The sequence below is a fragment of the Rhinocladiella mackenziei genome, assembly GCF_000835555.1.
Source record: "Rhinocladiella mackenziei CBS 650.93 unplaced genomic scaffold supercont1.1, whole genome shotgun sequence".
NCBI lineage: Eukaryota > Fungi > Ascomycota > Eurotiomycetes > Chaetothyriales > Herpotrichiellaceae > Rhinocladiella > Rhinocladiella mackenziei.
Window position 1 is genome coordinate 4,444,563 of NW_013550604.1, and position 20,994 is coordinate 4,465,556.

The 20,994-nt window shown below is 50.1% G+C and overlaps 8 protein-coding genes across 8 annotated transcripts; 3 read left to right on the top strand and 5 right to left on the bottom strand.

Annotated features, from left to right (window-relative positions):
- Window positions 1-48: 48 nt before the first annotated feature.
- Z518_01564 (uncharacterized protein) lies at window positions 49-896 on the top strand (the record flags this gene model as incomplete). The annotated part of the gene is made up of 2 exons (XM_013422163.1): window positions 49-564; window positions 675-896. The coding sequence occupies 2 exons, from the start codon at window positions 49-51 to the stop codon at window positions 894-896; spliced, it is 738 nt and encodes a 245-aa protein (XP_013277617.1).
- A 509-nt stretch (window positions 897-1,405) lies between these two features.
- Window positions 1,406-2,680, bottom strand: Z518_01565 (malate dehydrogenase, NAD-dependent; the record flags this gene model as incomplete). Its single annotated transcript, XM_013422164.1, has 5 exons — window positions 1,406-1,543; window positions 1,617-2,224; window positions 2,285-2,378; window positions 2,462-2,572; window positions 2,636-2,680. 5 exons carry the CDS (start codon window positions 2,678-2,680, stop codon window positions 1,406-1,408), a joined length of 996 nt encoding a protein of 331 aa, XP_013277618.1.
- Window positions 2,681-3,488: 808 nt separating this feature from the next.
- On the bottom strand, window positions 3,489-4,090 carry Z518_01566 (uncharacterized protein; the record flags this gene model as incomplete). The annotated part of the gene is made up of 3 exons (XM_013422165.1): window positions 3,489-3,654; window positions 3,738-3,981; window positions 4,042-4,090. The coding sequence occupies 3 exons, from the start codon at window positions 4,088-4,090 to the stop codon at window positions 3,489-3,491; spliced, it is 459 nt and encodes a 152-aa protein (XP_013277619.1).
- A 468-nt stretch (window positions 4,091-4,558) lies between these two features.
- Z518_01567 (uncharacterized protein) lies at window positions 4,559-5,006 on the top strand (the record flags this gene model as incomplete). Its single annotated transcript, XM_013422166.1, has 2 exons — window positions 4,559-4,610; window positions 4,669-5,006. The coding sequence occupies 2 exons, from the start codon at window positions 4,559-4,561 to the stop codon at window positions 5,004-5,006; spliced, it is 390 nt and encodes a 129-aa protein (XP_013277620.1).
- Window positions 5,007-5,896: 890 nt separating this feature from the next.
- On the bottom strand, window positions 5,897-7,002 carry Z518_01568 (uncharacterized protein; the record flags this gene model as incomplete). Its single annotated transcript, XM_013422167.1, has 2 exons — window positions 5,897-6,692; window positions 6,755-7,002. 2 exons carry the CDS (start codon window positions 7,000-7,002, stop codon window positions 5,897-5,899), a joined length of 1,044 nt encoding a protein of 347 aa, XP_013277621.1.
- A 631-nt stretch (window positions 7,003-7,633) lies between these two features.
- On the top strand, window positions 7,634-8,697 carry Z518_01569 (uncharacterized protein; the record flags this gene model as incomplete). Its single annotated transcript, XM_013422168.1, has 2 exons — window positions 7,634-7,757; window positions 7,829-8,697. The coding sequence occupies 2 exons, from the start codon at window positions 7,634-7,636 to the stop codon at window positions 8,695-8,697; spliced, it is 993 nt and encodes a 330-aa protein (XP_013277622.1).
- Window positions 8,698-13,729: 5,032 nt separating this feature from the next.
- Z518_01570 (uncharacterized protein) lies at window positions 13,730-14,788 on the bottom strand (the record flags this gene model as incomplete). The annotated part of the gene is made up of 1 exon (XM_013422169.1): window positions 13,730-14,788. One exon carries the CDS (start codon window positions 14,786-14,788, stop codon window positions 13,730-13,732), a length of 1,059 nt encoding a protein of 352 aa, XP_013277623.1.
- Window positions 14,789-18,163: 3,375 nt separating this feature from the next.
- Z518_01571 (uncharacterized protein) lies at window positions 18,164-20,106 on the bottom strand (the record flags this gene model as incomplete). The annotated part of the gene is made up of 2 exons (XM_013422170.1): window positions 18,164-18,409; window positions 18,487-20,106. 2 exons carry the CDS (start codon window positions 20,104-20,106, stop codon window positions 18,164-18,166), a joined length of 1,866 nt encoding a protein of 621 aa, XP_013277624.1.
- Between the last annotated feature and the right edge of the window lie 888 nt (window positions 20,107-20,994).

Below are 20,994 nucleotides of genomic sequence, written 5' to 3' on the forward strand. Positions count from 1 at the left end.
AGGCCAATCAACCTCCATCCTTCTTCGCGGTGACCTTTGGCAAACAGCATGGCCACGACCGGTTCTGACGTGCTTTTGGAGCAGGGCTCACCCCTCGTCAATGTCTCGTGCTTTGATCTGCTCTTGATCGAACTTGTGCCACTTGCGGAGCGCATGGCGCGGGCATACGAAGCATCCCTTGACGGACCTGCGCCGCACTCACCCGGCACGAAGCGCAATACCAACTCTTCGACAACTGCGAAACCTAACCCTCCTCTTCCTCCCGGCACTGCTACTCCTATGAATATCAACGCTGTCACCATCGCACCGCCCACCGGAGGCGGTACAGGATCATCCGGTACGATCCTCGCAGGCGATGGCCTGCCAGAGACAAACATCTTCCGAGATAGCATGTACGTGCGGCTTGAGCGGCTGGGGTTCCGCGTTGGTGAAGGGCTCAGCGAACGGTTTTCCCGCGACAGACCCCGGTTTACGGACCAGTTGGACGTGATCAAGTTTCTATGCAAGGACATGTGGACTGTGGTGTTCAAGAAGCAGATTGACAATTTGAAGACGAATCATCGAGTATGTCATTTACTCTCCCCAACTTTTGTTCATTTGGAGGCAAAAGCTATATAACACATTGCGGCCAAAATATTAACATTGATACTGACGGGTTACCATTTTGTTTCCAGGGTGTCTTCGTTCTCACAGATAACAAATTCCGGCCTTTTTCACGAATGAGTATGGCGAACAATGCCGAAGCGCTCGACAGAGCCCAACCACATCTTTACTTTCCTTGTGGTATTATCAGGGGCGTTCTATCGAGTTTGGGTATCAAGGCTACCGTTCAAGCAGAGACGACCGAACTTCCAGCGGCGACTTTTCAAATTAAAACGATCCAAGCAAAGACATAATAATGAACCAAAAACAAGATCAAGATCGAAGAGCAGAGCAAGCATACAACACACACTCACACTCACACTCACTCATACACAGGGGTCAGGATTGCAGCATAACTGTCAATTAGGAAGCCTGCTATCTAGTAAACCCGCTGAGTGATTCGCAAGAAAAGCGTGGAAAAAAATTCTTGTTTTGTCTACGCGTCTCTAGCAGAGAAAAGCAAGTCTGAAAAGCTATGGGTTCTCTCTCTTGTCCGAATGGAAAAGGAAAAACCTCTCTGGCTTTTTCATCAAGAGTTCTGTTCATAACCTGCTCCGAACCTCACGTCAGTTTCCATGGCTGCTTTGCTTTCATTTTTGTTTCTTTTCTTTTCTTTTCTTTTTTTTTTTTTTTTTTTGGCTATTGTCAAAATCTTGCAAAACAACCGTGGGCAGGGGCGGGCTCATTCTGGTTCAGAAGTCGCTCACATCCTACCTGCGAATTGATTATCAGGCAGGTGACAAGAAAGGAATTACGGTCAGACCTACTTAGGTGGGTTCCTGATGAAGCTAATACCGGCTTCGATGTTGGTCTTGAGACCCTTGATGGCTTCATCCAAGAGCTTCTTCTCATAGTCATTGGCACCGTTGAGGATGTCAATAACCTTTTCAGCTCCATTGGGCTACTCAGAGGTCAGTATTGAAAATGGGAAAAATTGAAACAAGGAAAGTTGGGATCGGCAAAGAGAAACTTACTCCAAGTTCAACAGGGACGGAGAAGTATTCACATCCGGTAGCCTTTACAATAGCATCACCGCCCTCAACACCTGGGAGATAGACGAATGTTGGTTCGACAATACCCTTCTCGCCCTTGGCAGCCTTCAGCACAGATTCTGCGAATCTGAACCCAGCATACGCCATGGACAAGGTTGCGGAACCAAGACCGTCCTTGGCCTTGACCACCTCATCACCACCGAATTGAACACGGTTGACCAGGGCATCAAGTTTGTCAGCTGGGATGCTGACGGAAGGCTTAGTCTGGCTAAACATAGGCACAATGGTGTTGCCCGAGTGACCACCAACAACAGGAATTATCAATTTGCGAGGATCAGACTCGCCAATGATCTCTCCAACAAAGGTCTGAGCACGGACAACATCAAGGGTTGTGACACCAAAGAGTTTCTTGGGGTCGAAGACACCAGCCTCCTTCAATACCTCAGCGGCAATAGGGACAGTAGAGTTGACTGGGTTGGAGATGACACAGATGTATGCCTTGGGGCAGTATTTGGAGCAGGCGACAACGAGATCCTTGACGATACCAGCGTTGGTCTTGAAGAGATCGTCTCTAGTCATACCAGGCTTGCCTTGACACATTCGTCAGTCTCAAAGGCTCAGAATCGATTCATCCGCATGCCAGGACGTACGTGGAACACCGGCTGGAATGATGACAATATCCGCGCCTGTCAAAGCCTCCTTCTTTGCCTCTTCCGTTTCGGGCTTTTCTCCCTTGAAATCACCCTTGGCCGCGACAAAGCCACCGACATTCTATACATTGTTAGACCTGAGATGGTTGCTGATCGGTCAAGAGGAATTGGTCATACAGCGATTGAGGAGATGTGAGACAAATCGGCCGCGACGCCGGGGGTATTGACAACATCGAACAGAGAAAGCTCGTCGATGAGAGAGGAGATCTTGCACAAAAGTGACAATGGCTATTGAATAGGGGAGTCAGTTAATGGATCTGATCTATCTCTTTAGTCTTGTATAGCATTCACCTGGCCAATGCCACCAGCGGCACCGAGGACGACGGCTTTCACCATGTTGAATGTTCGACGGACTATGAGGGGTAGCTAGAACTGTTTGAATGCCGAGTTAGGTGGTGTAGTCCTTTCTCAGGTTTGTCTATCCTTTTTACTGCCTGAAAAGAGGTCTCTGGACTGCTAGAAGAGTAAAGGAGCGTTCTGCACGAGAGAAGTGAAGATAGAAGAGCCAACAAAAAAAGGAAGCGGTCTGGCCTCTTAGTGATAGCCGCGGAAAGGATGTGGTAAAAGCGAGCAGCAGGGTTAAAATTCCCCCGGCCAAGCGCATACGCCAAAACCCCGCGTTGCATCCGGCTCCCCGATAATTCGCGTTGTCGCCAACTCACGGTCCTACTCACTGCTGTTGTCGGTGCGGGTAAATATCTCACATCTCATCTACTTCCGTGACCAGGCTACTATTTTTCGTACACCACGAGAATTGCTCGGGTAAGGCTGAACAAATCGTTGGCCTTGGTTTGACCTATTTTGTTTGAATCTACGTCAATGGTAATCCGATTCCCCCCAGCTATTTTGTGTGAACCCGTGCCCACACCTTAGCCACGCCAGCAACATTCGCCGAATAGAAACTCTCCAGTTCAGAGAGAGCGCCCCAACGATTCGAAGGCAGACAGCGCCACAACTCTCTTTGCGAGGATGTCATTTTCCGGCATCTGGTCTAATTGACTTTCCCCGGTCCCGATTCACGGAGGATTTTTATCTCTCGGAACGCCTTGGACCTCCACGCATAGCTCCATCGTTCGTTTCGTTCGGAAACTGTACATTCTTCACATCTCCCTGGGTGTCCCTCGGTGGTCATTTTCCGAGGCTCCTATGCCTGTGTCTTAGTCCCCTTCAATCCGCGAGGCTTCTTCTCGGGAAGATCCTTCTTTGCCCGCTGGGAATCCTTGATGGCACTGGCGCGAGCAACAGCATCCCTGTTCAAATCGCCCCGGTATGAATTCTTGCCCACTGCGTCTGCCACGTTCTTGTAGATCCTGTTGTAAGCACTTCATCAGCAAATCTTTGTTCCCTTGGCCTCTTTCTGTCCTCTCCTCCACGACGGTAGGAAAACGCTCACTTTCGGTTCGACGTTGCCTTGCCATACGCGTGTGTGTTGTAGTGCGACGCAGGTTTGTTTGATTTTCCAGACTTCTTGGTCATCAAAGTGATGCCACCCTTGTCATTGAGCTGGACGGAGACAGCCTTGTCGTTCACGAATCCAGCATGTGTTCGGGAGTGTTTGTTGGTCAGGTTGAAGGGGTCTCGAGAGAATTGGACACCACCGGCGGTATTTCGCTTGACCAGGTAGGCATTGTTGTTTCCTAGATTTTAGATCAGTACGTTGTTCTCCAGAGATGGGGGAGTCAGGAGTCAAAGCATACGGACAATCTCCCAGATGAGATCGCTGGAGACGTTGGGACGTTCCGACATGGTGGCTAGGGATGTATTGTCTGACGGCTGCAAAATGATCGCTGTCTGGAACTTCTGGTGGGAATTTCGATTCAATCGTGCCTCCAACTTTCAAAGTGCGACCAGAGATTGGCCGATGCTCCGATCTTGGCAAATTGGCGATAAATCATGTGATTTGTCCACGAACCCTTTCCGCAGAGACCCCTCGGCAGTTCCAGGCATCCCGCCAGCCAGGCTGACGACGGATGTGCTTTGGGGCCAACCAAACAAACTTCAACCTCAACCTCCATGTTTCAAAGAACGGAAAGTGCCCCAGTTCACCTTCAAGTGCAGGCTTCACCTGACCCTTAGTCTATACTGGTTTTTACAGGCCATGCGCCGGAGGAATTAGATCTGCAATTGTCTGAACTCCGACAATCTAGCCTTCGCGCAACTCAACTTGATTCAGCTCATCAGCCCATATCCGTTGAAACGAACCGAACAGCAACCATGGGCTATCTCCTCTACTCGATTCTCTTCGTCTCCGTTGTCTTCGTATCAGGTACGTTTCCCTTGCCGCTTCATCTCCTTTGCCGGACTCTAACATTCATCAATCTTAGCGCTCTACCTAACCCGAGCCCGCTGGACACCGTACCTCCCCACCCGCCTCCAAGATGCCATGTCGGCATTCAGCTACACGCGAGTTCCAAACACATTCATGGGCGACGTCGAGTCGGGCTTCACGTCCGCCGACTTTGACCTGTCCACCAACGTCATGGAAGGTGATTCGCGCGGTGGCCTCGACCAAAAGGCCAAGCGGGAGATCCAAAGACTCATGAAGATCCGGGGTATTAATTTCGACGAGGCAAGGCGTGTCTACATGGAGCGGCGGTTCAAGAAGAATGGAATCGGCGAGGACGGAATACCTCGGGATCCGAAGTTTGTCTCGTTTTCGTGATCCAAAGTTGTGCGTGGCGTTTGTTGCGGGACATTTGCGAATGGGATCGGATTAAGTTCTGTCGTGTAGGGCTACAAGTTTCGACGGGATGGATATATGAAGACAGACTTCCGGGTGCAAGTCTTTGTGCAGAACTGATGTGGGAAGAATTTTGTTCCAAGAGGCCTCTCTTAATTCGTAGAATCATTTGGTGACTTGAGTCCTCTCCATCGGTTGGGATTTTGAATCTAGTTGGATCACGCGGGATTTCTATACATTGCGCCCATATCAAGCGAAGAGAAGTGAGAAAGGAGACGAACACTTCTGCTCACCTTTCTGTTTTCGAGACGCTCTATGACCGTCTCTTCGCTCGGAAATGAAGAGTGACCTGCTCAAGAACACCGCCCGCACAACATACATCACACAACTTGAAAGTTTGATCCGAAATTTTCAAGCTTTCACTTTTCAACAGATCATGGAGGCTTCAAGACAGAACGGACCGCATCTCCCTTTGTTATCAATCGAGTTATATATATATATAGGACATTCGTGGCTTGGTATAGGAGATGAGATATTCATCGATGCTGATGTTATTACAATTGAGTCCCTCTGCACTCATCCACAGAAATCGCTTCTGCGTTTGTGGTCGGACTATCGTCCATCACAACCCAGAACGGACATGGCAGTAATTTGTCCGTCGTCGCATGATAAAAGTCTATGTACATTTTCATTGGGTAAAGACTGATCCGCTTGCCTTTCCTTTACCTCTCCTTCCATAGCTAGACGATCTCCAAGGATGGTCCGTTTGAATTTGAAACAATCCAAGAATCCTATTCCCTCATTTCGGAGTTGTTATTGATCTGCCCGATTGATACCGATCCATTCGCGTAGAAAATGACACGGCAACGGATTCACTGGACCTTCTTAGTCTCAGCGACACCATCAGCGAGGTACCCCCGATCATCATCACCCTCGACCTCCTTGACAATCTTCTCCATTTCCCTCTTCTGCCTCTCCCATTCTTCTTTGCCCATCTTGGTCTCCTTACGGAAAAGTTCATCATTTGGTTTGCGATAGCTCCCGCCTAGTCTATCCCACAGTGTGGTGAATTGGCCATAATTGTAGTTGAAGTACAAATGGTGCATGGTATGGCAGGCGGCGCCATTGATGACGGGCGAGTTCGAGTAGTATTCGCCGTCATGGATGAAGATGGTCCAGACGTTGATGAATACAAAGAGCGCGATGTACGCGAATTTTTGGAGGGGAAAGAGGAAAGGGAAAAGATGGTAGGGGATAGATTGAGCAAAGCCATCAAGAGGGTGGAAAGCATGCGAGGCATATGGGGTAGGCATGATCCATTTGTGATGTGGTTTGTGCAATTTCTTGTAAACAAGAGGATGGTGTAAGCCACGGTGAATCCAGTAGATGAGGAAATCGGTGAAGAGGATAAAGAAAGGGAACTGGAGGAGATTGTACAGCGGGAACGGTGCTTCCGAGAGGGTGTCGTATAATTTGGCGTACCCGCGCACTTCCCCCAACATGCAGGCAGCGGTCAGGACTGCCATGCCTGGCATTGCTTTGCTTGCTTGGATGATCTCCATGCGAACTTGATTTTTGAGATATTTCGGGTGATCAAAGTTATTCTTATCGAAAACGAAGAAGTAGGAGAGCGAGGAGCAAACGAAATAAAGAATCAGCCCAAAGAACCTGAAGACTTTGTCAGACTTTGGCCAGATTGAATTGGGGCACCAAAAGAATTGGCCACATACCACACTATGGCGAACAGGCTAATGGCTTGTCGGTATATGTTGTCGCGAGGCCATGAGCTACTATAAGTCCAATGTGTAGGTTCCAAACTGATGAATTGGGAAGCAGGCTCATAAATGTATGTGTACTGGGCCGTTGAGGTCGCATTGTTACTCTTTTGTGAGACGTATGAGGATGGACTTGCGGGAAGCAATGTCGCATAGACGCGATCCAAGACGAGAGTGTCGACGATTTCGAGGACGATGTCCATGGCGGTCTCGCTGTGCTGTTTCGGGGGCTTTTTGGCCGAGTTGGAGAAGCTACTTGGGGTATTGGAGGCGCAAGGACTCGGGTCCTGCGAGAATGAAAAGCAGAAACGCAGGCAATTGGTAAAGGATCAAATAGCTTTCTTGCAGGATTTGGCGGAAGAATTCGTAGAAGTACGATAAAATCAACGGTGAGTAGGAGTGGCGTGAAATGGATTCTGGCACATCCGAGCCGCGATAGAGACTTCTGAGTGGCCGAAGTTGAGTGGTATCTCCATAAACAGGCCTGAGCTCGCTCCAATCCCCGAGAAGCTTGTGGCCAGGAGAGAGACCCCGCACGCCGTACAATAAAGCAAGCAAGAGGCGCCTTTGGCCTATGTCCTCCTCCGTATTGAGTTGCACGTGACTGCTCCCCTCGCATCTGATTTCATCGAGTCCATCCAGAATTTTGTTCGCATGCAAACAGCAGTGATGGCTTCCTCAACAGCATGTCTCCTTGATCATTCATTCATCTCCCTACTTTCTCGCACCTCTCTTTCCTCATTTTAGCCTCGATATGATCCTCGACCTCGGCGCCTCCACCTACAGTCGTTTCTCGGTCCCCGCGGTGATTCATACATCAGCAATCTCTTGCCCATGACGTCTCAAAGTCCTCATGGTCTTCCTCCCGCCACAATAGAGGCTATTGCTGGTCTGACAGCAGGGCTCACTTCCACTGTCATTGTCCATCCTCTGGATATTATAAAGACAAGACTGCAAGGTAGAGTATTAACACTCTGGATTCTCCCCTCCTCCCTTCCGGAGACCCAGACTCATTAATTTCTCCACCAGTGGACTCTTCCTCCCATCCTCTCCTCAATTCCTCTCGTTCGGTTCTTCGGGATATCTTGCGCAATGAGGGTCCTACCCGAATTGCAGCCCTATATCGCGGTTTGACTCCGAATCTCGTCGGAAACTCGTTGGGTTGGGGTTTATATTTCTTGTGGTATCACGAAGCTCAAGATCTGATCCGCAGTATTCGAGGCTATGAACCAGGCCATCAACTCACCTCGGTCGACTATCTTTCTGCGTCAGCCCTGTCCGGTCTTCTGTCAGCAATACTTACAAATCCTGTCTGGGTGGTCAAAACCCGCATGCTCTCGACCTCGGCGACTCAGGCCGGCGCATATCCGAGCATGGTTTCTGGTCTGCGTTCCATATATCGAACTGAAGGTGTACGGGGCTTTTTTCACGGTCTGACGCCCGCATTTGTTGGGGTCAGTCATGGCTCACTGTATTTCCTGGCCTATGAAAAGCTCAAGATATGGTGCAACGACTTCAAGAAAGGTCAAGAACTCTCCAACCTCGACACGCTGATCACTTCATCGCTTTCCAAAATATTCGCTGGAGTCTTGACGTATCCCCACCAGCTGATTCGGGCTAGACTGCAAACTTATGACCCAAGGGCTACCACGCATGTCCGAGGACCCGGCGTCATTGGCTTGATGAAACAAGTCTGGCGTAACGAAGGTATTATAGGTTATTACAAAGGTCTTTTTCCCAACCTCCTCCGTGTCGTCCCGAGCACCTGTGTTACGTTCCTGGTGTATGAAAACGCTCGCTGGAGTTTCCCAAGGATGCTTGGGACCCGGGAGAAGGATGATTCTAGCGCTGTTGGCACGGAGGTGGCGCGGCAGGTGGACAGGAAGGGACCCTTGTAAAAGGAGACCAGGCGGTCAGATCGTCTGGAATTGAGTCATCAGAGACTGGGTTGTCGTACATGAAATTAGCGTCCTATCATCCCGCTTTGGGGTTTCCATGATCAGCAGTCCAGCGGGCAGGCACCAGGGGGAGGGAGTTGGGTAATAATATGCGTGATTTCAGTGTTTGTCTTTCTTCCAAAAGTTCCAATGCAGTTCTAATCCACGACAAGATATCGTTTCGGTCGATCAAACACAATAGACGGGGTAATTGATGGTTGTCGGCGGCCTCCGAAGCGTTCGAGTCTATGGAAAACAATCGAACCCCTTTGGGTAGGCCTCGCAATGTCAATCACAACTCGCTTCCTGGGACATGACAAGATGGAAACGAAAAGGCGAATTACGGCTTCCAACCCTCGTCTAACCTCATCAGCGAAGTCTGAAGCGGCCCCCAGCACATCACTAGTCCTTCTCTCCACTTTTGGAGTTGTGAACACAAAATGATCTCCACTTGATTTGCAAGACTAGGAGTATCAAATGCTGCGGGCGTTGTACCTGCGTAGCATGACGGCAGAAAGCCTTGTCGTGGTCTTGCCAAGCCCTCTCTTCCTTAAAAAAGAAGACGAATTCTTCGTTGCGGGACAATGTTGCCGACTAACAGCAAGAACGAGTGGGATGGGGCCAGAGCAACGGTTCGGTGGATTGAGGATCGGATGGAAATGGTTCGTTGCGAGATGGAGAAAGATGTGTTTCTCCTGCATCGGGCTTGATTTGCGAGAATGCTGTTTCTCTCGAAGAGGCAGAAAAAGCAACTTCACAGCGGTGATGTGTGCTGCTGGGCCCGGCCGTGTGAGATTCGTGAATAAGCTTTCCACCCAAAGCGACACTGTAGACTAGCAGTTGATGTCCAAAGACCGTAAGGGCATGCGTGGCCGGAGTGCCTGCTGGCGTGCGGCCTGCTGATTGGCCCTTTGGATCCCTGTTGGTGGCGGTCTGTCAGAGTTTCTTTCCATATCCTCCGACCTTCCAGCCGACCTTCTAGAAATCTTCTATCGCTTCTAGCGACGAATCCACCCACTAATAGGGTGGGCCCCAGTGTGGTGGGCCCCAGCGGCGGCCCATCAGGTGGATTGCGCTAGGCGTTAGTGCAGTGAATGGTCTAGTGCGGCAAAGATCAACCCAGAAAAGCAGGAATCTCCACCCGCGCAACCCACTCCCAAGCTTACAACTCTATGCCCGGCTGGTGCTACACAGCTCCATTCAGACCAGTATACCTGGTGCTCTCTTCCTGTCTTTGACATATGGCGTCTGTCATGCACGAGAGACTCTTGTTTCCAGCATCTGACATCTGTACGCCCATTTACGTGCGTTTGCCACACCCCACAATCTCTGTATGCACACGTACACGCATCTGTATCTGCACCTTGCATGTTTGAACCGCCGATTAACTTCTGGTCAGGAAGACGACACCAATCTACTCCACTCGTATTCTATTCCGAGCCAGGTTTCCTATAGTCCTCCGTCGTTGACGGCCCCGAGTATGAACGCTTCCATGCAAATGCAAGTGAGCCAAGCCCCAGATTAGTCGACGAGTCATGAAATGTGGCACTATGCCGGATCTGAAAAGAACCAGTTGCATAGTATCGGAACCCGAGTAGGATCGTAAGATGAAGTAATGAAGACTAAGTCCAAGCCTTCGCGCCAACACCTCCGAAAGCCACAAAGGCCCAATTCCCGCTTTTTAAGCACGATGATACCTTTTTGACCGGATGTCTTCCAAACCTTCACCAAACAGAAGTGACCATTTGTGCATGGGTTGCGCCCTGGGGTTTGGCAATGACTGAAAACTGGAGCTGGATATGATTTGCAGAGGCTTAGGTGCGGGACGCTGGACCAAGGTAGGATAATGCGCCAGGCAGGAAGCGTGACAATCACAACCCTCCTGCCATCCCATCATCGGCGTCTTCATCGGGGGCGAAGAAGCACAAGAGAAGTCGACAAGAAGCAGCCCTTGTCTCTGACAAGTGGTTAGATGGTTTTCGCAATTCTTTGCCAGCCTTCAATTTGAAAACCCCCCTGTTCAATGCCCTTGTCTCGTGTCGAAAATTGGTTTGGGGGTTGCAGACGCCCAAACGGCTGCTCCTTTGACTGGGGAATTCAGGCAGTGTCCGACCATTGGAGGGTTGGTGATTCGACACCGAGAGGAATAGGATCTGCCCATTCATGCAAGAATCGATGTGCCGAGTTGACCTGTGCAATTTGTCATCACATTCTGCAATCCCACCAACGATCAGGACCACCTGCATACCCGGTGTTCAAAAGTCCCAAGTTCTAACGTCCGCTCATGAGAAAGACTCGGGCCTCCAGGGATATTGTATCCTATGGCCTCGTGTTCCTTGGGCTGAGGTAGGTCGTTCAACTTGCAATCAGAATTTGGTACACACGAAAAGAGAACTCCCAGGCACCCAATCTGCTCCTATGAGGATAATTGGCAAAAAGAAATGGAGGGAAAGGAGGACATAATTTCACGCAGAGGCCGATATCAAACTCAAGATAAATCTGCCTCTCACTTGTTATCTTCGTTCATCACACAGTTCAAGGCAGTTGTCGAGTCTTCATCTCTATTGACACCGCTTTTTCCTTGAATGAAAGTGTCGCGAATTTATAAGATTCTTTCCTTTCCGTGGCCCTTTCAGTTATTCACATGCTCAACCGAGGTTTCAAATCGGAGATGTAGACGATTGACCTCGAAACATGGTCCGGATATTTGAAGTTCTACCTCTCTCTACAACTATGTACTGTGCTAGAGTCTCTCGTTTTTTCTAGGGCTCCGCAGTCTGTATATATTATTGCACAGCGTGGCTTAGTACAAGATGGCAGGTTCGGGTTGAATCACACTGCTGAATCCGCAGCCTCTGGAGGGATTCAACATGATTCCATACCATAATCTCGAACCGCAGCTATAAGTACGATGTTCGTTCTGCCTGCCAGTCATTTGTGAACAAATCAATGTCTATGAAAAAGAAAAGAAAATCCTCGAGATGTAGATTGGTCATGATAATAATAATGGCAACGAGAATGACTCACCGGTTCATCGACCGATATCGCAGGTTCCAGTGAGATTCGATTTGCCTTCTCCTCCACCGCCATCACCTACCGTGCTATGCTGTCATGTGTTGTCTTCAGAAGAAAAAAGCAACAACCCCGACACGACGTGCCCACGGCCCAATCCACTCCCTCCCTTGAGAAAGAGCTTTTGCCACCGCCCACGATAAAGAAGTCTCTCTACCTAAAGGAAATCCACAAGGCTCGTACCTGAATACTCGAGCCGTGCCTTGCGTCTTTTTTGCCTCCTGGTGCACGGCGCGCTCCGTCGGGGATCCGAGATGAGATGAGGAGGCGAGGTGAGGCGAAAAGGAGAGGGTGAAGGAGATTTCATCTTGTTGGTGACTGGATAGGACGGTGAGAAAGATGGTCGAGATATGACCAGTGGAGTATCACTTATACCGTTCCTCTCTCCTCACAATGAAACTTCAGGGAAACAGTCTCATGCACATTCCGATTCCGATTTTGGTTTGAACAGGCAAGGATCCGCATGAATTCAATCTCGTCTTGTCTCGTCTCGCCTCGAGGTGGAGGAGAGCTTTCGAAATGTTGTTCCGGAATGAAACACAAACGATGATCGTCTGGAGCCAGCCACTTGTATCATCTTCAAGAACTCAGAGTTTAATGTTAGGGAAATGCACGTACCAACCTTGATCGCTACGTAGATGGCAAAAGTAGTATTTCCCCCGTAATCGATGGGACGTCCGGGGTCTTGCGCGAGGAGAGGCTGTGGACGAGAGAGGAAAATGCTCGAAGGTGGTAGAGTCAGCCTTGCTTGTTTCACCGCAACCCTTTTTTTTTCTTTCTCATCGTGGCTTCCTCCGGGTTTGTTTCAAGATCAATTTGCCACGCACCGCACGGGTCGCCTTGTCTTGCCTCGAGATTCGTTGTTGTGTGCGAACAGAAAAATCGGCAACCTGAACCTCGCTCCGCAAATGGACAGAACGGAAGAGCAGGAGGAAGGAAAGGTGGAACAAACAATTTTGAGAATTATCTTTTTTTTTTTTTGGGTTTGCTGTCTTTGTTGGGGATGCTCATCATCAATCATTATCATCATCATCATCATCATCACGTCGCCTCGTGTCAAGGATCTAAATCCATTGTAAACTCGCTTGCAATCCATCTTCCCAGCTCTTCCTCTCCATAGGACAGGCCCAACCAGCTTCTTTTTCTTTCTTGTTTTTGGTTTCGGTGTTTCCTTTACTTTCGTTGATTTGAATCAACATCAAACTTCGGGAAACAAATTCAAAACTCAAAAAGCAAAAGCATAGACTTGGAAAATAGTACATACACATACATACGAGACTACCACGCTCGACCGATGACGAACAATCCCATGCACCCCTTGTGTTTTTTTTGGTTTCATAACCCAAAACAAATCATTTGACACCCAAGTTTGACCTGATATTTTTCCAATTCATGATATTTCCTCATTCCTCCTGGAATATTTATTTCCCCTTGGGTGATACTCTTACAATCCCGAACCCCCCCTCCTCCAAATAAATCCGTTTCCAATAAAGTTGCTTCGCGCTCGGGACCAAACTGTACGATAGTGGGTATTCCTCCTCGAATCAAGACGGCAATTAGATCTGAATAGAAAAACAAAAGGGAAAAAGACGGAAGCGACTGGGTTTGTGACAGTTGGTGGGTGTTGAGCTAGCAAGGTTGGACGGTCGAGTTTTGGCTCCTTTCTGATGTTTGCTCTAATTTTCTTTTTTCCTGCAGGTCCTCTTCGGGGTTGACGCTGAGGATTCACTGTATGGTAGGATCGATCGGATTCGGCTGGTTCGGAGTGATTTGGATGGACGATCGCTTTACGGCCATTCCGAGCTGGATTGAACGAGAGACCGACTGGGCTGTATCTCTGTCGAGGCTCATGGAAGTGAACTCGTACTCCTTTCTTTCGGTTCGGATTCAGCTTGATATTATCTGTTGTCCTTTTATTCATTCAAGCCTGATCAGGTGTAATGATGACCTCCACTTTTCGTCCCTTACCCCGTCCCTTGATCCCCTTGTTGCTGTGTTTGTAGAGGTCCTGGAAATAAGCTCTCAATTCGGCTTCTTCAGGATCTACCTCGTTATGTGCAAATTGTTCAGAAAGTCTGGCCAGAGTCTCCTTATGAAACTTGTTCATATGTGCTTTTAGGTTTCCAAGTTGCGTGAAAACCTTGCCTCCATGACCATCTTCAACACTTTTGCAACCATCCAATCTGCATTCATATTTTCGACCTCGAGCACCCGGATCGGATGAAGATCTCTTTCGATTTGGTCGTTGACCAATATGTCGTCGTTCGTGAGTTCGAAGATTGCCCAGCTGGGAAAAGGATTGCCTGCAAGTTGGTACAGAACACGTGTATGGTTTCTCACCAGTATGGGAGCGAAGATGAATTTTGAGATGTGTTGGCTGAGAGAAAGATTTTCCACAATCTAGGTGAGGGCAATGGTGCTTCTTGGGCTTGCCATTGGAATTGCTAGCCTGAAGTTGCATCTGGGGAGGCTGCAATGTCTTCATAAGCGAATCAACTTCGGAGACGGGCTCTGGTAGAGAAGACGACTGTGGAAAGGTAGGAGGAGTATTGCGGTTAGATGAGATGATGGATTCAAGCCGGGTTTGTTCCGATAGGTCGGAGGACAGATAGCTTGAAGGTGCCTCCGAGTAGATGGAGAGGCCATCATCAAAGTTGCCCTTCTCTTCTCCTGCCCAACTTCCAGGCGTCACTGGACCCTGGCCAGGATTGAAGTAATCCAGAGAGAAATCATAATCGGACATGTCGGCAAAGGTATGCGCACGCTGGATGGCGGTTGGCGTATGACCAGGAGTGCTGAACGAGTCATAGTCGTACAAATCACTGGAAGGGACATTCTGGAGATAGAAGTCCTGAGGAAAGGATTGAGAATTCATGTTCGAGGTGGGTTTGGTCGGAGCTGGCACCGACGTCGGTACCATCCACTGCCTCAACTGATGCATATGCCACTCAATTTGGTCTGCGGTGGGGTTAAAGGCCATTCTTGGTCCCTTTGGCTTGCAAGTATACCGATAATCCTTGAACTAATTTACTTCCCCCCCCCCTCCCGGGTGTGGATTCCAAAAATGATGCGAATAGATAATGGGGATCGAGGGTGTGATCTGTTGCGATGTGTTCGATCAAGACAAATTCGAGAATAATTGATCAATATACTGCAAGGCAGGAAAAGCCAGCAAGAAGGCTACATCGCAGTCTGGTCCTTGTCCTCGGATTTGAATTGGCGAGTTCAATGAGATAGGGAGACGGTAGCGCGGCGTGGGGGAGGAATGGTTGATTGGCCCAGTTGGATTGGAGGATCGCTGGTGTCGGGGAAGTCCCTAGGATGACAAAGGACGATACCACAGCAGTCAAGCAAAAAAGCAACAGAGCGACAGGTTCGGACGAGTCTAACAGGTTTTACTGATGGGGAGACAAAAACAATCTTCCTGGGTGATGAGATCAAACTCGGGTTTATACCTTCGCAATAGATGGATTCCCCGTAGAGTCGAATCAACCAGTCAGCAAGCGTGGGTAGGACAAGATGGAACGAGCGACTAGTCGCAGGGCCAGGGGATGGAGCTGCAGGTTGGCAGAGATTGCAGTCCACATCAAGAAGCGAACTGTGGTATGGTCGAGGCTAAGGCACGAGAAAGATGCAGCCTTGCCTGCTCGCGAGGGTACAAGACAGGCGCCACAAGGCCAGAAAGCGCCTGTGCTTGCCATGTTAGGACAGGGCCAGGTGACTTGGTGAAAAATTTTCGCTGGATGCGGATGCTCTCAGTGGTCGATTGAGGGAGAGGTAAGGCTTGAAGCCCAGTCAGCGGTTTCGGGTGGTGCAAGATGCGAGGATGGACATGGAAGGTGCATAAGGGACTTGGAACTGGGACACCAAGGGCTTTGCGAGGGATGGCGTATGGAAGGGGGGGCGGTTGTCAGAGCGGAGAAGTCGAAGCAGGGCGTCGGTATCGAAATGGGTCGAGATGAAAAGAGCCAGGGTGTAAAATTTAGCGGCAGCGATCGTGTGATTTGGGACGAAACCAGCCGACGCAAGAAGCAACAGGGGATCGTTTGGAGAAGGAAGATAGAGAGACTAGTTGCAGCAGGTCTCCGTAATGATGATAGCGGCTGGTGAGGCGGTCGATACAGACGCAAGAAGCCGCAGTAGTTCGGATGATAAACACGGAGGAATTGGACAGAAGGTTTTCGGAGGAGATCGACTATTCCTCATTAGGAGAGTCTTTGCATGAAGAACTCGTGGCGTGGAGGGCGTGGACAGGACTAAGCGAAGTTTTCTTTCAGGCTAATCCTGGATCCTGCATGGTGCCATCGTTGCTCCCGCGTCCGGCTGTCCCATGGAAACTCTGGAGACGACCAACAGAGAGGTCGGGGGCCGGTGACCGTAGTTGTTGGTGAGTGGCCGGGGACAGCAGAGTTGGTGTAGCGTGTTGTTTGCACTGTACCTTGTTATCTTGCAGAACAGGGCTGCTAAACCCGAGTTGCGTATTTTTTCTCTCTCTCCCCCTCCCCCTCATGTTCACCATTACTCTTTGTGAAAAAATTTTTTCATGCGGCATGAGAAAAGCAGGGAAAGGGATTTAGCAGTGATGCGCTTTGATTCCCCAATGGTAAGTGAGAAGAGATCATTCGTAGAATTCGGAAGAGCAAATGATACCTGGCAGTACAGCGGACGTGGTAGTAGACCCATAGCATCCCACGCCCCCTCTCGAAGGGTGAGTGGGCTGCAGGTGCAGGGTGCAGGCTGTTTGGCTGTGTGTCTGTTTACGCAAATGGTTCAGTGAAGGAAATGATGGATGCCGATAAAGATGATGCTGATGATGATGACGGTTCATTGATGTTGTTGATGATAATGCTGATGCTGGAGGAGGTGAGAGTGATGGTTGACAATTGGATGATGGTGTGTGACGGACTGCTCTCCGCTGCAATAGTGCTGTCTCTGCTCAATCCTTTCACCGTCACTGACGATGCCCACAAAGCTGGTCACTGTAAATGACAACTACTTGGTGAAAATGTAAGTCCCAGTAAATACGTCGCTGTCACTGCCCACGCAGCCGGAGCGTATCCGGAAAGCAAAGCAAATGGGCTGCAAAGGCAAGGCATACCCGGACTCCGTACTCGGTAACCCAGTGCTAGCCGCCTCTGTGGTAGCTCAAAAGCTTAGGGGACCTTCCAAGTGGAGGTAGTCACCAGGCATTTGCTCTTGTAACTACCAGTGGTATTGTTCCGTACGAGGTATTCGAGTGTCAAGTCTGGCACGAATTGTTATCTATTGGGACCGGTCTCGGGACCGGGTACGGCCGCCCGGCATCCTCCGAAAGGAACACTTATCAGTGACGGTCAGACTGACAAGCATTTGCATCTCCCTCCTGGGCGTTCACCCAAGTTACGGTACACTCCCTGAGTCATTATTCAATACCTTCCCCCCCCCCCCGACTGGGTGCCTACAAACCTCCCGAGGCCTTTGATGTAATACTTTTTGTATCTTTGATGTAAAACTCTGTTAATCATCTCCCCCAGAATGCGAGGTGTCAATATGGAGAAACAAGTCAAGCTTCCCTATGCTGTCCTGTCGATCTTGGTCTCATCCAGCATCGGCTGCCACCACGCAGATCGCCACAATATCAATGTAGCAGTCCTCATTGTTTCATGCTCATGATCATTTTGATTGCTACAATATTGCTGCTACATACCACGCAAAACCATGAGAAAATTTGCCTCTCCCTCCACAATCCCAAAGTGGCACTGGCCTTTCGTGATTTCTCTGTTTTTCGCTCATTTTCTTCCTCTTTCGTTTCGCCCTTTTTTTCCCCTCTGCGGCCATTTTCCCTAAACAATGCGGTGTAACATGAGCAGACTGAATTCAACCCTAGTGAGAGAAAATCTCAGCGCTCGTTGCCAGTCCTGACTCGCCCTGTCCGCCAGATCAGACGAAAACGAACGCCCAGTGTCCCACCAACCAACTCATTCATCCAGAATCCCACTAATGCGAACCTCCCACGCCCCTAAAAACCCCAATCTTTCCCAAAATCCTGTTTACCAGGGAAGAAAGAAAAAACCGCCTCAGCCACATATTTCCTCATGCAGAGTACTCGCACGTACATGGATAGCCCTGATCCAGCTGTCCTCTGCCGTTCCTCCCGGGTAAGACTCCTTTCAACATCCGTCTCAATATACGCAATGTCCAATCTCCAGTCTCCAGCTGAGCGGGTAAAACACCTCACGCACCTCATGTTAGTTCAAGTCCACCCAATTCCCAACTTTGTCACCAGCTTCAAGGCCCACAAACTCTAACTTGCACCTCTAGTCCTAGCCCCGTCACCTTCTAGAACAACACTATTTCTTCCACTACTCAGATAAACCTAGAGACCTTGGTGTGCTCCACGCCAGGTAGTGTATTGCCAGATCCGAGCTTTCATGTCTCCTGATCCAGTAGCGAACAAATGTCCTGTCGGGCAGGGTGCAACGGAGATCACAGAATTCTTATGGCCCTGAAGCATCATCTGCGCATTGCCAGTATTCGGATCCCAGAACTGCACGCCGCGATCTTTCGACCCTGACATGACCCATTCGCCTCCAGGCGTCAGGCAAACCGAAAGAACATAGTCCTGCAGGTACCGGCTTAGTCTTCCACTCAAACACCAAAATGTATAACGAACTCAACGCTAAAAGGGCCAAAGCTTACCTTGTGTCCTTCAAATGTGCGAATACATTTGCCATCCTTGGCGGCACTCGATGGAATAAGTCCTCGTTGAGTAAGCTCCCACATCTTGATGGTTTTGTCCAAACTACCGCTGACCAGTTCTCGCCCACTTGGAGAGAAAGCCACGGAATACACGCTGTCCTTATGCCCTTGAGCCCCTTCCAGTCGCTCAATGAGATATCCACTGGAGCAGTCCCACACTCGAACACTCTTGTCCAGAGATCCCGCAGCGACAAAACGGCCATCGGGAGACATGGCGACGGTGGTAACGCCGTCCTCAATGGACAGAACCATAACCTGTTGGTTTGACTCAATGTCCCACAAGCGCACCGTTTTATCACCTGAGCCCGACGCAATCAGGCGGCCGGTGCGGGAGAAGTCGAGTGAGTAAATATCTTGCTCGTGACCATCAAAAATGGTGCGAATGCGCTTGCTCTCAATGTCCCACACTCGAATCTTCTTGTCTTCGGCGCCCGTGGCCAACAGTTTGCCGTCAGGCGAGAAGCAGACGGAACGAATGTACAAATCTCCATCTTTATCTTGGACATTGTCGTCTAGCAACTCACAGACCTTGCGACCATCACGTGCGTCGAAGATTTGAGCACTACGGTTACATCCGGTCGCAACGAACTGTCCGTCATTCGAGAAGCGGACGCAGCAGACGACGGATTCATGGACGAGGTTGTGCAAGAGCGTGACATCAAGGACCCGAGGAACGTTGGGATTGAACACAGCGTGCCATTCTCCATTGGCTCCAGTTCGCTTCAAGTGATCGGGCAGATCGTCCGGGTTGAGATCTGCCAGGACGTTTCCCACATTCGGGTACTGGCCCTGACCCGGCACTTGATGACGAGGTCCAAGTTGTAAGTCACTCCCCGGAGGAGTTGGGCGAGGCATCTGAGGCGATGCTCTTGGGTCATTCTGATATGGCATCGGCTGGGGTTGATTAGGATGTTGTTGAGGGGTGGCTGGTCCAGGTCCGCCTCGACTAGTCATGGTCCTCGTCTTTCCCAGACCAGGAGAGTTGGTCGGAGGCTGGGGTTGTGGCGCATAACCATTCAACGCAGGCCCTTGTTGATAGCCAGGAAACGAGTTTGGTGGTTGAGGATGACCTTGGGGTTGACCAGCTGGTGGGGGAGGTTGTAGAGGATGCTGCTGTGGAGGAGGTTGTTCCGGTGGTGGTGCCAGTCCTGGGCCACCCTGGCCTTGGTTTGCCATGATTCCGCTGAAAAGACCGCCCTGCCCATGGCCTAGGGATGGAGGAGCTTGTGCAGGACCGCCATGTTGAGGAGGAGCGTTGAGATGGGACTGCACTTGAGGACCTCCACGCATTTCGAGCTCATGTCGCAGCATACGGATTTCAGCCTCATAGTCCTGTTTCATCTTCAATTGATTCTGTTCGAGCTGATAGACCTTGTTACGAATCAACTCCATCTCTTGGATCTGTTGAGCAACCTGGCTTTCCACCTGCTCCGAGGCGCGGCTTTGATTGTCGAATTCGGCTCGAAGAGAGTCCATAATCTCGTTCAGTCGGTGATTGGGTTGGCCAGGAGGAGCAGGTCCCAAATTGGGGTTGCCGCGATGCTGAGTGGCGTTGAACATGATGAACGCGTTGATGAAATGATGAAAAAGGGCCTGGAGAGAATAAGAATGGAGAAAGACTGGGAAATGATTAGTCTGATGGGCAAAATAAGTTTTCGGGGGAGAGGGTTGCAATAGGCGCAGGTACCTTCTTCGCGCAGCGGTTAGGTGGAAAGACGCTAGTGGTAAGGGGAGAAAATTGAGAATATGTTTGTAACACCCAGGCGACAGCCCCCGGGGACAATTTGATGAGGTGAGCACCAATATTTGCGATACGTCCTGGTTGGCGCAATTGATGGAGAGCCTTGTGGAAGAGGACGCGCAGAGTCGCCGAGGAAGGGAGGTAGGGTAAGGAAGGAGAAGATCTGATGTTGTTGGTGGAGAGCAAACAAGGAGGAACAGGAGAAGCATGAGACGAGAGCCGGGAGATGGGGGAAGTTGACAATCTACCCACCGGCAGGGACTGGAAGCGATGAACAGGCAGGTCAAGCGAATCTCATCGGCGACTTTAGATGCCCCGTAGTTAAAACGAATCAAGGCTGTGAGCCCTGGGAAGGCTAATGAATAGGACAAGGTTCACGACGGCCAAGCGCAGGCCAGCGACGCAGTGCGGCGCTGATGCACTGATGCAGGTGCCCACCCAAAAAACAGGCGCGTGGGCTGACTCGGTGACGGATTCAAGCCCCAGACAAGAGGGTAGATGGATGGAGTTACCGGCATGGAGACAAATAGCGGAGCTCAGACTCCGGAGGCGTCGATGCATGGGCATTAGGTCATGCTGGGGTGGTGAGGGCATCCGCTATGGTCATTGACTGGCCCGAGAGCCTCTGGTGTCTGGGCAGCCGGGAGCCTGTCATTAACCCTACGCCAACCAACCTTGCCGGTACGCTAAAGTTGCATGGTCGAGAG